Source organism: Cynoglossus semilaevis, chromosome 14, assembly GCF_000523025.1.
Source record: "Cynoglossus semilaevis isolate Cse_v1.0 chromosome 14, Cse_v1.0, whole genome shotgun sequence".
Classification (NCBI taxonomy): domain Eukaryota; kingdom Metazoa; phylum Chordata; class Actinopteri; order Pleuronectiformes; family Cynoglossidae; genus Cynoglossus; species Cynoglossus semilaevis.
In genome coordinates, this window is record NC_024320.1 from 15,930,554 (window position 1) to 15,941,514 (window position 10,961).

General features: G+C 42.2%; 2 protein-coding genes across 5 annotated transcripts in view; one reads left to right on the forward strand and one right to left on the reverse strand.

The window, feature by feature from the left end:
• trak2 (trafficking protein, kinesin binding 2) lies at positions 1 to 10,495 on the reverse strand. 3 transcript variants are annotated; one of them, XM_008325337.3, is made up of 17 exons: positions 10,357 to 10,495; positions 8,796 to 8,947; positions 8,127 to 8,369; positions 6,464 to 6,520; positions 5,211 to 5,287; positions 5,019 to 5,135; positions 4,683 to 4,901; positions 4,415 to 4,493; positions 4,189 to 4,319; positions 4,011 to 4,085; positions 3,753 to 3,890; positions 3,568 to 3,647; positions 2,788 to 2,928; positions 2,416 to 2,705; positions 1,560 to 1,970; positions 1,386 to 1,485; positions 1 to 1,293 (listed from the first exon to the last, which is right to left on the reverse strand). In XM_008325337.3, the coding sequence occupies exons 2-17, from the start codon at positions 8,848 to 8,850 to the stop codon at positions 492 to 494; spliced, it is 3,015 nt and encodes a 1,004-aa protein (XP_008323559.1). In that variant the 5' UTR covers positions 8,851 to 8,947; positions 10,357 to 10,495; the 3' UTR covers positions 1 to 491. The 3 variants fall into 3 exon arrangements, with proteins under 3 accessions (XP_008323559.1, XP_024918167.1, XP_016894468.1); XM_025062399.1 differs by lacking the exon at positions 6,464 to 6,520; XM_017038979.2 differs by lacking the exons at positions 6,464 to 6,520; positions 8,796 to 8,947; positions 10,357 to 10,495 and adding an exon at positions 6,705 to 6,754 and having other exon boundaries at positions 8,127 to 8,247.
• Positions 10,496 to 10,503: 8 nt separating this feature from the next.
• stradb (STE20 related adaptor beta) overlaps positions 10,504 to 10,961 on the forward strand; it is a 6,216-nt gene continuing 5,758 nt past the window's right edge. The window contains exon 1 of one of the 2 annotated variants that reach the window (XM_008325342.3): positions 10,504 to 10,557. The gene's annotated coding sequence lies outside the window, so the exon portion shown is untranslated. Of the gene's footprint in view, positions 10,728 to 10,961 lie in introns of both variants that reach the window. The other variant, XM_017038975.2, reaches the window with a different exon arrangement.

The window sequence follows — 10,961 nt, forward strand, 5'->3', positions numbered from 1 at the left end:
CCTTCTCTTCTCCTCACACACACACAATGGACCTTCAGAGACTACTTACTTTTCCTGATTTGTGCATTCATATTTCGTTAGAGAAATTAAACATGGATTACCTGGCTCTAAATGTTATCCAGGTCCCAAAGTTTGTTTCACTTTGGAGAAAAATGATATGGTTTTTATAAACCCAACACTGAGGTCCATAGAGAAAATTATCATTTTATAAATGGTGGTTTTTCTCTATGGACTTTGGTGTAGCAGAGTGGGTGGTCTACAGACAGGTTGACTGTCTGTAGACCAATCTTTGCCCTAGTTCTGGTCTAGTCCTTCAGGCCCGTATCACAGTTGATCTTCCTGAAGTCAATGGTTACTGCTGTCATGGTTCTTACCTTTTTTCCTGTTAGAAATGTGACAGTTTCATATTTGCTTTGTGCTTTAAAAAACAACATAAATGAAACCTCTGTGGTTTCTCCACAGGAAGTCATGAGTCAGAAGAACATCCGCTTCTACTGGTCTTCACTGTTTGGATGACAGGACTGAACCTGGGAGTCTGAGGCCAGCTGTCGTCTTCGTTGTTTAAGGTTACCCCACAGAGGTGGAGGGAGGTCCAGGGAGGTGGGGTAGGGAGGATGATGGAGAGGAGGGCCTGAGGCACTGACAGTCTTCCCAGCTCTGGCACTGATCAGGGCGGGCAGGCTCTGGTTGCGCCTCAAGCCGTCCAATAAACTTCCCCCTCCTGCAGAGACAAACAAGGCTGAATCCTGTCGCTGTACTCTGCATGCTTCACCCTCTGCAGAACCATGAAGAATTTTAGAGAAGCCCAGTCGCCGCAGTCGCTCCACCAGACCCATGCTGACACCCGAGTCAGCCCTCGATCTGTCCACAGGGTTAAAGGTTTCCTGTGAGGGGCTGGGCAGGTCTGGGTGTGGGGCTCGACCCAGATTTAAACCGTAAACATCCTGGAGGAAGAGCTCAGCAGGTCGTGAGGCCAGGAAGTTGTCAGCTGTGTGCCCGCGATGCTCGGTGGGGACGGGAGAGGGAGTGGGTGAGCTGGACGGGGAGTTTGGTGGAGTGCTAGGAAGGAGGCAGAGCCTTCTGGGTGTGCCTCTGCGGCGCGGGGCTGCGGCTTCAGTGGTCACCTGTGCAGAGATTCCTTGCTCCAGAACCAGCTTGGTCAGGCTGCTGGTGGGAGCTGCAGGGCGTCGGAGGGGGAAGGAGTCACCCAGGCTGAGTCTGCAGGGTGTCAAAGGTGTACTGGGTCCAGTCCTCATGGAACTGGGAGTGTTGGTCATGACTGAGGACAGAGAACTGGAGGAAGGACACATATTTACTGTCCTTAAATCTATACAGAAGTCCAGAGAGGAAACACATGATCCCACAGCTCTGTCTGAAACACTTACCTGGAAGTGACCTGTGTGATGTCACTTGGGTGCAGGATGCGGCATGTGGTGAAGGTGTAGGTGGAGCAGGTGTTGCTCTGACACTTACCTGGATTTTGGACTAAAAAACAAACATAACATGTCAGGAAAGGAAATGTCAACTGATTAGAGTTCAGCTGTGTAATGTTAATTTACCTGTTGATGTCAAGGTAACGTGACCTGCAATGGACTGTTGTTGTTGACTGGGCACCTCATTAACAGGAAGTGACACAGTCTGGGATATGGGCAGGACAGGAAGGTGCACCGTTGAGTGTTTCCTGTCGTCTGGTGTGGACGTACAGCGAACTTTAAAAGTGATTCCTCCATCTTCATCCTCCTCATCTTTTCCTTGCTCAGCTGCTCCTTTTTCTTGGACTCCTTCTTTTCCTCCTCTGGGTTCATCTTGCACCAGCTCCTCCTCCTGATCCTCCTCCATGTCAGAGAGACGGTACACAGGATCTACCTCCAGAGGGCGAAACCCTTTGGTTACCACTCCAGGGTGAGGATCCAAGATGGAGGCCAGGTGAGGTTTGGCCAGCTGCTGCCAATGATGCAGGGTCAGAGAACCTGGGAAGATCAAACTACAGTGAGAGCGCCACCTGTATCTGCAGACCTATAACCTGCAGCTGCACCACAGAATAATTTAGCAGTTTTTTGCTACATTTTTGCTAAACTTCAGAGTAACTGAAGTTGAATTAAAAAATGTAGTTTTCATCTGACATTTGGCTTTTATTTTGTCTTACACAACAGTTTTATTTTTTTTATTTCTGATGGTAAGTTATAGCCATTTATATCTTACATTCTGATTAATCTTAAAATTACTTTAAATGTTTAAAGTGTGGTTAAATGTTTGGTGACTTTTTTGCAAAAAACGTTTTTTACGTCATTGTTTTTAACATCGTTATAAGGCTGTCTTCTGACCAACCTTTTTGTCGCTGTTTCTAGGGTTAGAGTCATCACAGAAGAAGACCAAATTTAACCAAATCAGCAGAGGACACAGTTGGGGACAGACCTTCCATGGGTTTGACAATCTGGAGCTTTTCAGGGAGGAAAGTCTTGAAGACACTGGAGCTGAAGGACAGTTCTGACAGGTTAGAGAACGACGAGAGGACGCTGTTCATTGGTGAACACACTCCATCCACATCCTCCGTCTCCTCCAAAGCCCTGAGCTTCTTCTCCCGCGCCGTCTGGAAGAACTGTCGCTCTGACAGGAAGTTCTGCTGGCGCAGGGAAAGGCGGTTCAGAGCTCTACTGAGGTCAGATCCTCCTGGAGAACCAGGTCGGCCCATCTGGACCTCCTCCCTGTGGATAGACAGAAATTATCTCACTGAGATATTTAGACCTTTGATTATGAACATGGACATAACGGATAAACATTTCTTACTCCTCATTGGACAGGAATGGCTGTGATGTCATCACTAGACTAGAACCAGAACCTGGGATATGAGGAGATGATGAAGATGCTCTAGATGATGTCAAGGAGTTGACTGAGCGAACAGTCTGGAAAACACGCCTCTGAGAAAGTCTATGAGGCAAAGACATTAGTGAACAATGGTCACTGACCTTCAGGGTGGTGCTCCCCAGCACTCATATCTTAACCTTGACACTGAACTGTGCGCTTCAACAACTTCAAACAACTTAGAAGGTAGAAAGTTAATTATATCCAAGTCATGTCTTTATGGTTTTGAATACAAGTGACTAAAGATGAATTTAGAGAAGAGTCTGACCCTGTGTCAAGTCACTGAGTCCAAAGTGTGATTGTAGATCGCCTGGTTTCTGTGCTCAATGTACAATGTCCAGAGGTCAGAAATAATAATAATAATAATAATAACAACAACAACAATAATAATAATAATTTAGTCCCAAGTTAATTTTTCCCACAATAGGGAAATTTACAGTGTGAGTCTATGCACCTGTCACAGGCTGCCACACGAGGCACAATTAGGGGTTGTGGTTCCTCTGAGAATCAAACCCAGGACTCTCTGCTAACACACTACACCGCTATGGAACCACAAAATAATAATAATTTGAGGCACTACAGCAACCTGAATGTCAGTGCGGGGTGGGCTTAAACCAGCAATCTCTTCAATTCCCTAACTGTTTGGGCCACAGAGGGTTCAATTGGACTGGAGTTACATCATTTACAGGTTCTGTCAGGTCTCACCTTTGGTCCTGAAAAGTTGTTTCTTCATCTGTGCTGAGTTCTCTTCTCATGGTTCCTTCAATTTCTGCTGCCAGAGAGTCCTGTTAGTCAACAAACAAACACACACACACACACACACACACACACACACGTATGATTACTAATGATTCTGCCACATCTGTTTTCTGTGTGTATGTTTTACTGACCATGGGGTAGAGTCCATAGGACAGGTGTCGTCGCAGTCCAGCAGAGGGCGTGTTTTTACTGCGTAACTCCTTGATCTCCTCCTGGGACTCATGAAGCATCTCAACACACTCAGCATTCCTCTCTGTTAACTCGTTCAACTATATGTATGTTTGTGTGTGTTTATTTGAGATTTTAAAAATGGAAACAAACAGAGAGTGTTACTAAGACTGGAATTTAGTTTTAAATATTTGCCAGAAAAATTAGCCAGAAAGTAGCACCTCTGCTGTGAGCTGCCTCTGAGCATCTTTAGACGCCTGCAGGTGAATTCTCAGCTCCTCCTTCTCCAGGGCCAACTACGCAACACGACACAGATACACAAAAAACACTAATGTTAATGTTAATTAATGTCCAAAGTAAAGTACAGCTGAACACACATACACACTTGTCTCTTCTGACCTCTTTGACTCTGTGCTGCAACTGCACAATCTGTGAAAGCAGCTGGGCGATTTCCTCCTGATGTCTGAGCAGCTCCTCGTTCTTCTGAGACAGTTCATCTGTCAGAGAAACCATCTGACTGTTGGACTCACCTACACACACACACACACACACACACACACACACAATTAACTCCACACACAAACTGCATCATGTGTATGTCAAAGTGTGTTTGACTTCTACTGACGCAGCTCTTTGACACAGTCGCTGACCAGCTGTTGCTCCTTCTCCTCGAATGTAATGGTGTCTCTCTTCAGTTGACAGGCCTGAGACAGACACAGATGAAAATGTTCAACTTAAGATGCTTTTATATATATATATACACATAAATATAATGTATACATATATATGTATTTCTGCTGAGACTCTTCAGAAACAGTCCTACCAGTAACCTAGATCTGAGCTCCAGCTAAAGGTTAGCTACAGCTGACCATCCCGCTGTTACCTCCTCGTACCTCTGACCTCAGAGCCAGGTTTTCCTCCTCTATCTCCTGCAGTTTCCGCTGTAGAGACTCCAGTTGGCTGAGAGTGGTGGAGTTGGTGGCTCCCCCTGGTGGTCTGCCCTGCTGATACACTGGTGTGGATATACTAGAATCGGTCTCACTGTCCTCAGAGGAGGCCACCATCCTGAGGAGCTCGTCCTTCTTACTGAGCTCATGCTGTAGTTGGTGAACCTGCAGGCATGGGTTTGGTTTAAGGTCTTCAAAGACGCAGATAATACCATGATAAAACCTCAAAATAGCTGCTTAGGAACCCATTGACAATTATACTCTACTTTAATGTCCAGGTACCTGGTCCAAAGCCTGTGCCAAGTGCTCCTCCACAACCTCGTTACGTTCCTGCAGGAGGTGATTCCTCTGCAGCAAGGACTGACCAATTCGAGCTGCTAGTTCCAGGTCTCTGTCCCGCTGTCCAATGAAAAGACAGGACTCTCAGTGTTGAACAGGTTATAAGACACCTTTGTTAAAAGGTGAAATGCCTACCTCTGCCAGCAGGTGTGTGACCACGTCAATGTCATTGTAGGTCTTGGTCATTTGCTCCCCACGATCAGAGCTGAGGACTGGAGACAAGGACACGTGTGACTTTGAGGTCATTCAGTGCAAAATGAAGCGTTAACATTTACATGCTAACCATATGCATCACAATGTGTAAAACCACACAGAAACACACATGCTAGCTATGTAGCATGATAGCTAAAGCATTCTACACCAGAAAGTCTTCTGACCAGTGCTGTAGTCCAGGCTTTAACGTAGCCTTAGTCCAGGTCAGTTTTGACTAACCTTTACATATGTTTAAATTAGGGGTGCCTCATATAATACCAGTATTGCAATTGGGTCACAAACATCTATCGAATATTTAAACTCAAAATGATGTCCCAATCCAGTGACCCGGTGCTTCACAACAGCTTATCACTACAACCAGCTGCACACCAGCCAATACAAGCAATTTAAAGAAACACCTGAAGACACGCCTTAGTTTGAAGATTTTCTCTTTATCACAGAAATATTATACTGAGAAGAACATAAAACAGACTGTAAACATTTTCCTGAGGTGTCCTCGCTGTGGTTTGGGTTGAACTGACATACACACACACACGTTGTTTGCCAACCTATTACTCATATAGCACTGCCAGTTCGCTGCATTTCATATATTTATTGAGACCCTGCATAAATATTCATCTGTGACTGTACTCAGTAAGGTACGTAAACATATTGTATGTAAATACTCGCACTGGTATCGGTTTGTAAAAACTGGTATTGGGACACCCAAAATATTCAATGAATAGACAGTGGAAGGATGGCAAAAATATATATATATATTTTCAAGCATTTTAATCTGAGACCTGGACTTAAGTTCTACAACACTGGTTCTGACCACAAGCAAAAAGACAGGCAGCCATACTAAAGCTGTGGTCAAGGCTAGTCATGACACAGGAATAAACCGGTTAGACCCAGACTATGGTGATGAGGTCAAGGTAGAAACAAAATAAAAAATAAAAAAAATAAAAAACAGCAGAGGTAGACCACACCCACCACAAACACTACACCCACACACTCAAGACCACCAGGATTCTTCTACAGAGGAACAGAACTAGATTTAGATTTTTTTTTCATCTACAGGCAACCAAACAACAACAGCTGAGGTTCTAAGTGCAGATGCGTAGGTGCATGAGCGACAGAGTAGAAAAGAACAGGAGAAGAAAGTTTGATGCATGGAGGAAGAAACAGAAAAGTACCTTTGGAGAGACTCTGAGAGTCAGGATGGGAGTGAGAGGAGTCCAAAGAAAGATATGCTAGTGAAATACAGGAAGAAAACCAGAGAAGAAGAAAAAAAGCAGGTAAGAGACAAACAGTGGGATTTAGAAGAAACGGTCTATCTGAAGAAGGAGAAAATGAAAGCTGAAGCTTTGACAAATCAGCTGGCGGTTGTTTTTATTACAGACTCTACATCAACTAGTTCAGAGCTGCTGGAAACACCTGAGTAGCTGTCACTGGTGTGGAGCTCCACCCACCTCCACCTGCAGCATCTGTATGGATTCACAGAAGCTTTAACAAAAATCTGTTACTTTGTAGTTTAAAACGAATGGTCTTAACAAAGACTCCACTTGTGAGTCGTGAAGGGAATTATATCTGGTAAATGGAAAACAATCTTTCAAAAAATGAACCAAGTTTCCAACAAAGGTTTAAAGGTAAAGAGTCAGCTCAGCTTGAGGTAAAGCTGGATAATCTGAGGCCTTCAGTGACCTCTGTCCTCCAACCATTAGAAGATATAAATACACACTGAGCTGCTCTCTCTCTCTCACACACACACACACACAAACATCATCTCACAACAAAGACAGGAAGGAAACACGAAATAAAATCTCCTTACTGTAGTTCTTCTCACATAAACACAAACATTACTAAAAAGAAATCAGTAAAGAGCCTAAACAGGAAGTTAAATATTTCAAAAAAAGAAAGAGGATGTTTCTAGAACAATAATGAGCAGCAGAGACAGGAAGTGAGATGCCGCTGCTGAAGACTGGAATGTAAACACACAAACACAGTTTGACTGTGAGGACACAGTGTCTCAAATGTCTCTCACCTTCCACTGGCACGTGTTCATAAACCTCTTCATGAAGGACGTTTAAAATAGGCATCGCCTCCAACTCCACATTATACACTGTCTGTTCACTCACTATCTCCCCTTCCAGCTCCTGCTCCTCCTCCTGCTCTGTTCACTCTGTCTGTCCTGTGATTCCACTCCACTAAAGCCTGATTAGAATTGTCTCCTTCAATGTTTGTCTTTCCATCTGTTTCCTTCAGATCAATTTGGGTGAAGCTTACTTCTACCAAACAGACACAGAGTAGATCTGTGAGGTGAATAAACCAATCCCTGTGTGTATATGTGAGAGAGACACTGACACACCATCTGTTCACTCACCTCTGAACCAGAGTCAGATATCCAACCAGGTCAGAGCAAAGTGATCTAGATACCTAAATCCTTCCAAGGTTTTAATTGCAAATCAGACATATCAATAACAATAGGTCCTTTAACCACTGAATGGAAAATATGCAGTTAAGTTTCCATAGTGCACATCAGTCAGGTGACAGTCAGCAAAGAACTGAGGCAAAAATGTCAGAAAACAAGGCAACAATTTGGAAACAATCTATGCAAAGTTTGTAAAAAATAAAAATAATAATAATAATAATGCTAACAGTAAGAAGAACTTTCAGATTGACTGGCTACACATTAACCAAAAATGACTAATGATACAAAACTGAACACAGATAATGGAATTGGAAAAAAAAAATCAATATTTGCAAATTAGAGCAAAAACAACCATAATAACACTCACTGGTTAAAATGCATCATTTAATAAATTAAATCAAGAATGTAAATATTTCAAAATGACATACTCATGTATCTGAAGGTCTCCTCAGCCAGCAGAGGGGAGATGGCGCCGCCCTGGTGGGCAGGGCCTTCATCTGGAGAAGGACTTGGTGAAATGGCCCAGTCCTGACTGTCTGACAGATAAACAGAGCAAACAGAACCAGAACCAACTGAACCAGAACCACAGACCCTGCTACTGCTGTTACTGACACCTCCTGCTCCTCCAGTGTCTCCTCCTGCTCCACAGCTGCTGCTGCCCAGGCCTTCATCTGTGGAACACACACATTCTCCTCAGCTATAGATCAGGAATAAACTTCTTTCTAATGTGTTGGCTTCTAACCTGATTTTTTTATTTTTTTATTTGTCAACTCAATTTAATGCCTTGTTTTTGCAAATGTCAATGCCTTTTGTTTAACTGCAATCTTTCTTTAATCTTCCCCACATTTTAGTTTGCCATATTTTATTGCATATTTTATTTTCATTTTATTGCCACATAATGCACTAATAAACTTCAGTGTTGTCAGTAAACAAACACTGTAACTATGTGTGTCCTTCACAAACTAATCTTCTTCATATGGATCACTTTGGTTCTTTACTGGTTTAGACAACAGTAGATCCAACCATCGGGACTGAAGCAAGTAATGCTGCTGCATCAGTCAGTCTTTATTTCACACAACCATCATCATCTTCTTCACCTGTCTCTGTGCTGGACTCTTTCTTCTCTACTGCTCGTGGCTTCATCTCAAACATGTCCTTTGTTTCCTGGCAGCAGCAGGAGGAGAATGACCAGCGTGTCTGAGTGTGATGACATCACATCCTGGTTGGTGCTGACTACACCCACCTCTACCTGCATCAACACAGAGATTAAGGCTTTCTTTTAAAACAATGAATGTTAAATGCACAGACACTGAAGCTTAGCATAATAAAAGCTGTTAGAGAAACCCAAGGACAAAGATGAAAAAAGAAATATTTATTAATAGCTTTAACCTCACTTAGTACAAAAGTACTGACCCATTTAGATCATTCTGGACACAGCCACACATCCAGGCTCAGATAACACAGCAGAAAAAACCAGGTCAATAAAGACTAGGTGAAAAAAAGAACTGCTGTTTCACACATGTCACCCACAGAGGAGCAGATGAACGTACAGGATAAATGTACAGTATGAACTACAGAACCCTGGGTATATTCGGTGTTACAGAGGTGATAATGTAAAAACCCTCAGGTCTATCATGATCCTTTACATCTGCATCAGGTTTGATTCTTTTCATCACATTTATAAAGTGTAGCTCTTTCCGTGATTGTCACTCTCATTTACACACTGGTATTCTGTTTTGCCCCTGCTGACCTTCATTCCTTTTTACTTCACAAAAAAAATCTCCACATCTCCAGGTTTTCTTCCACCTGCTATCTATTCTCACCACAAATTACAATGTCACTCAAAAACATCATGGTCCATTGATCTCATCTGTCCTTTCAACCCATCCATCACCACAGCAAACAAAAAGAGACTCAGAGCTATTTACATCTCAAGTACTTTTCCTGGCCACCACACTTGTTCTTGATGAGACACAAACAACGATGAGACAAGAGTAGCATTAGGATGTAAACAATGATGAGACATTAAAGATGATGACACATACTGTGTGCAGAGATTAGAAGGCAATGAGACATTTAAGTTGGATCTACTCCTCTAGAACCTACAGTAAACACAGTCAGAAGTCAATTATAAAAGAAATGTCTCCTTTAACAGCACCACTCAAACATCTCACATTATGGCGTATAACATATAATGACTTCCAAGATTAAAACTAAATTAAATTTTCACGTTAAATCCTTAAGTTAGGGAAGGAATTCTTTAAAGATGCTAAGCCTGACATTGTAAAATGTTTTATATTTAAACGCTAATCATAATAATGACAACGCTGTTATTAATTCTTGGCCTTCCTGAAGATGAAGCTAGTTTGCTTTGAACAAATGTCCATAGCTGAAGTTGCTCTAATTACTGATGATTAGCTACTGATAATAAATTTTAAAAAATACGCTGTTAATTAACTTCAATTTCAAATAATCAATCTTTTACAGAAATTATACCAGTTATAGTTGTTATTCACGCACTGAACCAAAAAGGCAGCAGCACCATGATGTCACAGATTCATCTTAACCATTAACCGTTAAAACATCACTGTATAAAACGTGGGTATGTTAGTAACACTACATGGTGAAAAATCGAATCAAATAATCAAAAGCGTGTACCTGATATCGCCTGAATTCCACAGCATCAGTAGCTAAACGGAAATAACACCGTTAGAGCATGCTTCAACAAACAATGGAGGTTGACGCTAGGAGGGAGACGTCTGTCAGTGGCTGCGCCCTGCCTCATCACTCTGCGACGCTGTGGCGCGATGACGTATTTCACAGTCGTCGGTTATTTGTGTCAAATTAAAAGCCCTTCTTGTAAGAATCAGTTTTCTTGATTTTAAGGACATTAACCTGGTTTTATCCCGTTTAGAAGACAAATTTAACAGGAAATCAAACCTGTCAGGATTAAATTCAATGACGTACGGCAGATCAAAATTGATGTGTTCGGATTCTGCTCTGGTTTTTTAACTTGTTTACGTCTGCAGGTAACACGGTTTCATCGCTAAATGTCGGTGCCTTATATATTTTTCTTAGTTTTAAATTAGCGAATATAACCATTAACTAATTTATAATTAATGTAACGTTTTCCAATTCCTGTAACAATTATAATAACGTAAGATGGTGCTTAGCGAGTTCACTTGCAGTAAATGTGTTTTTAGATATTTACAGTATCCATTGGTTTTGCTTGCGGAGTTAACAAAATACAATATATATATATA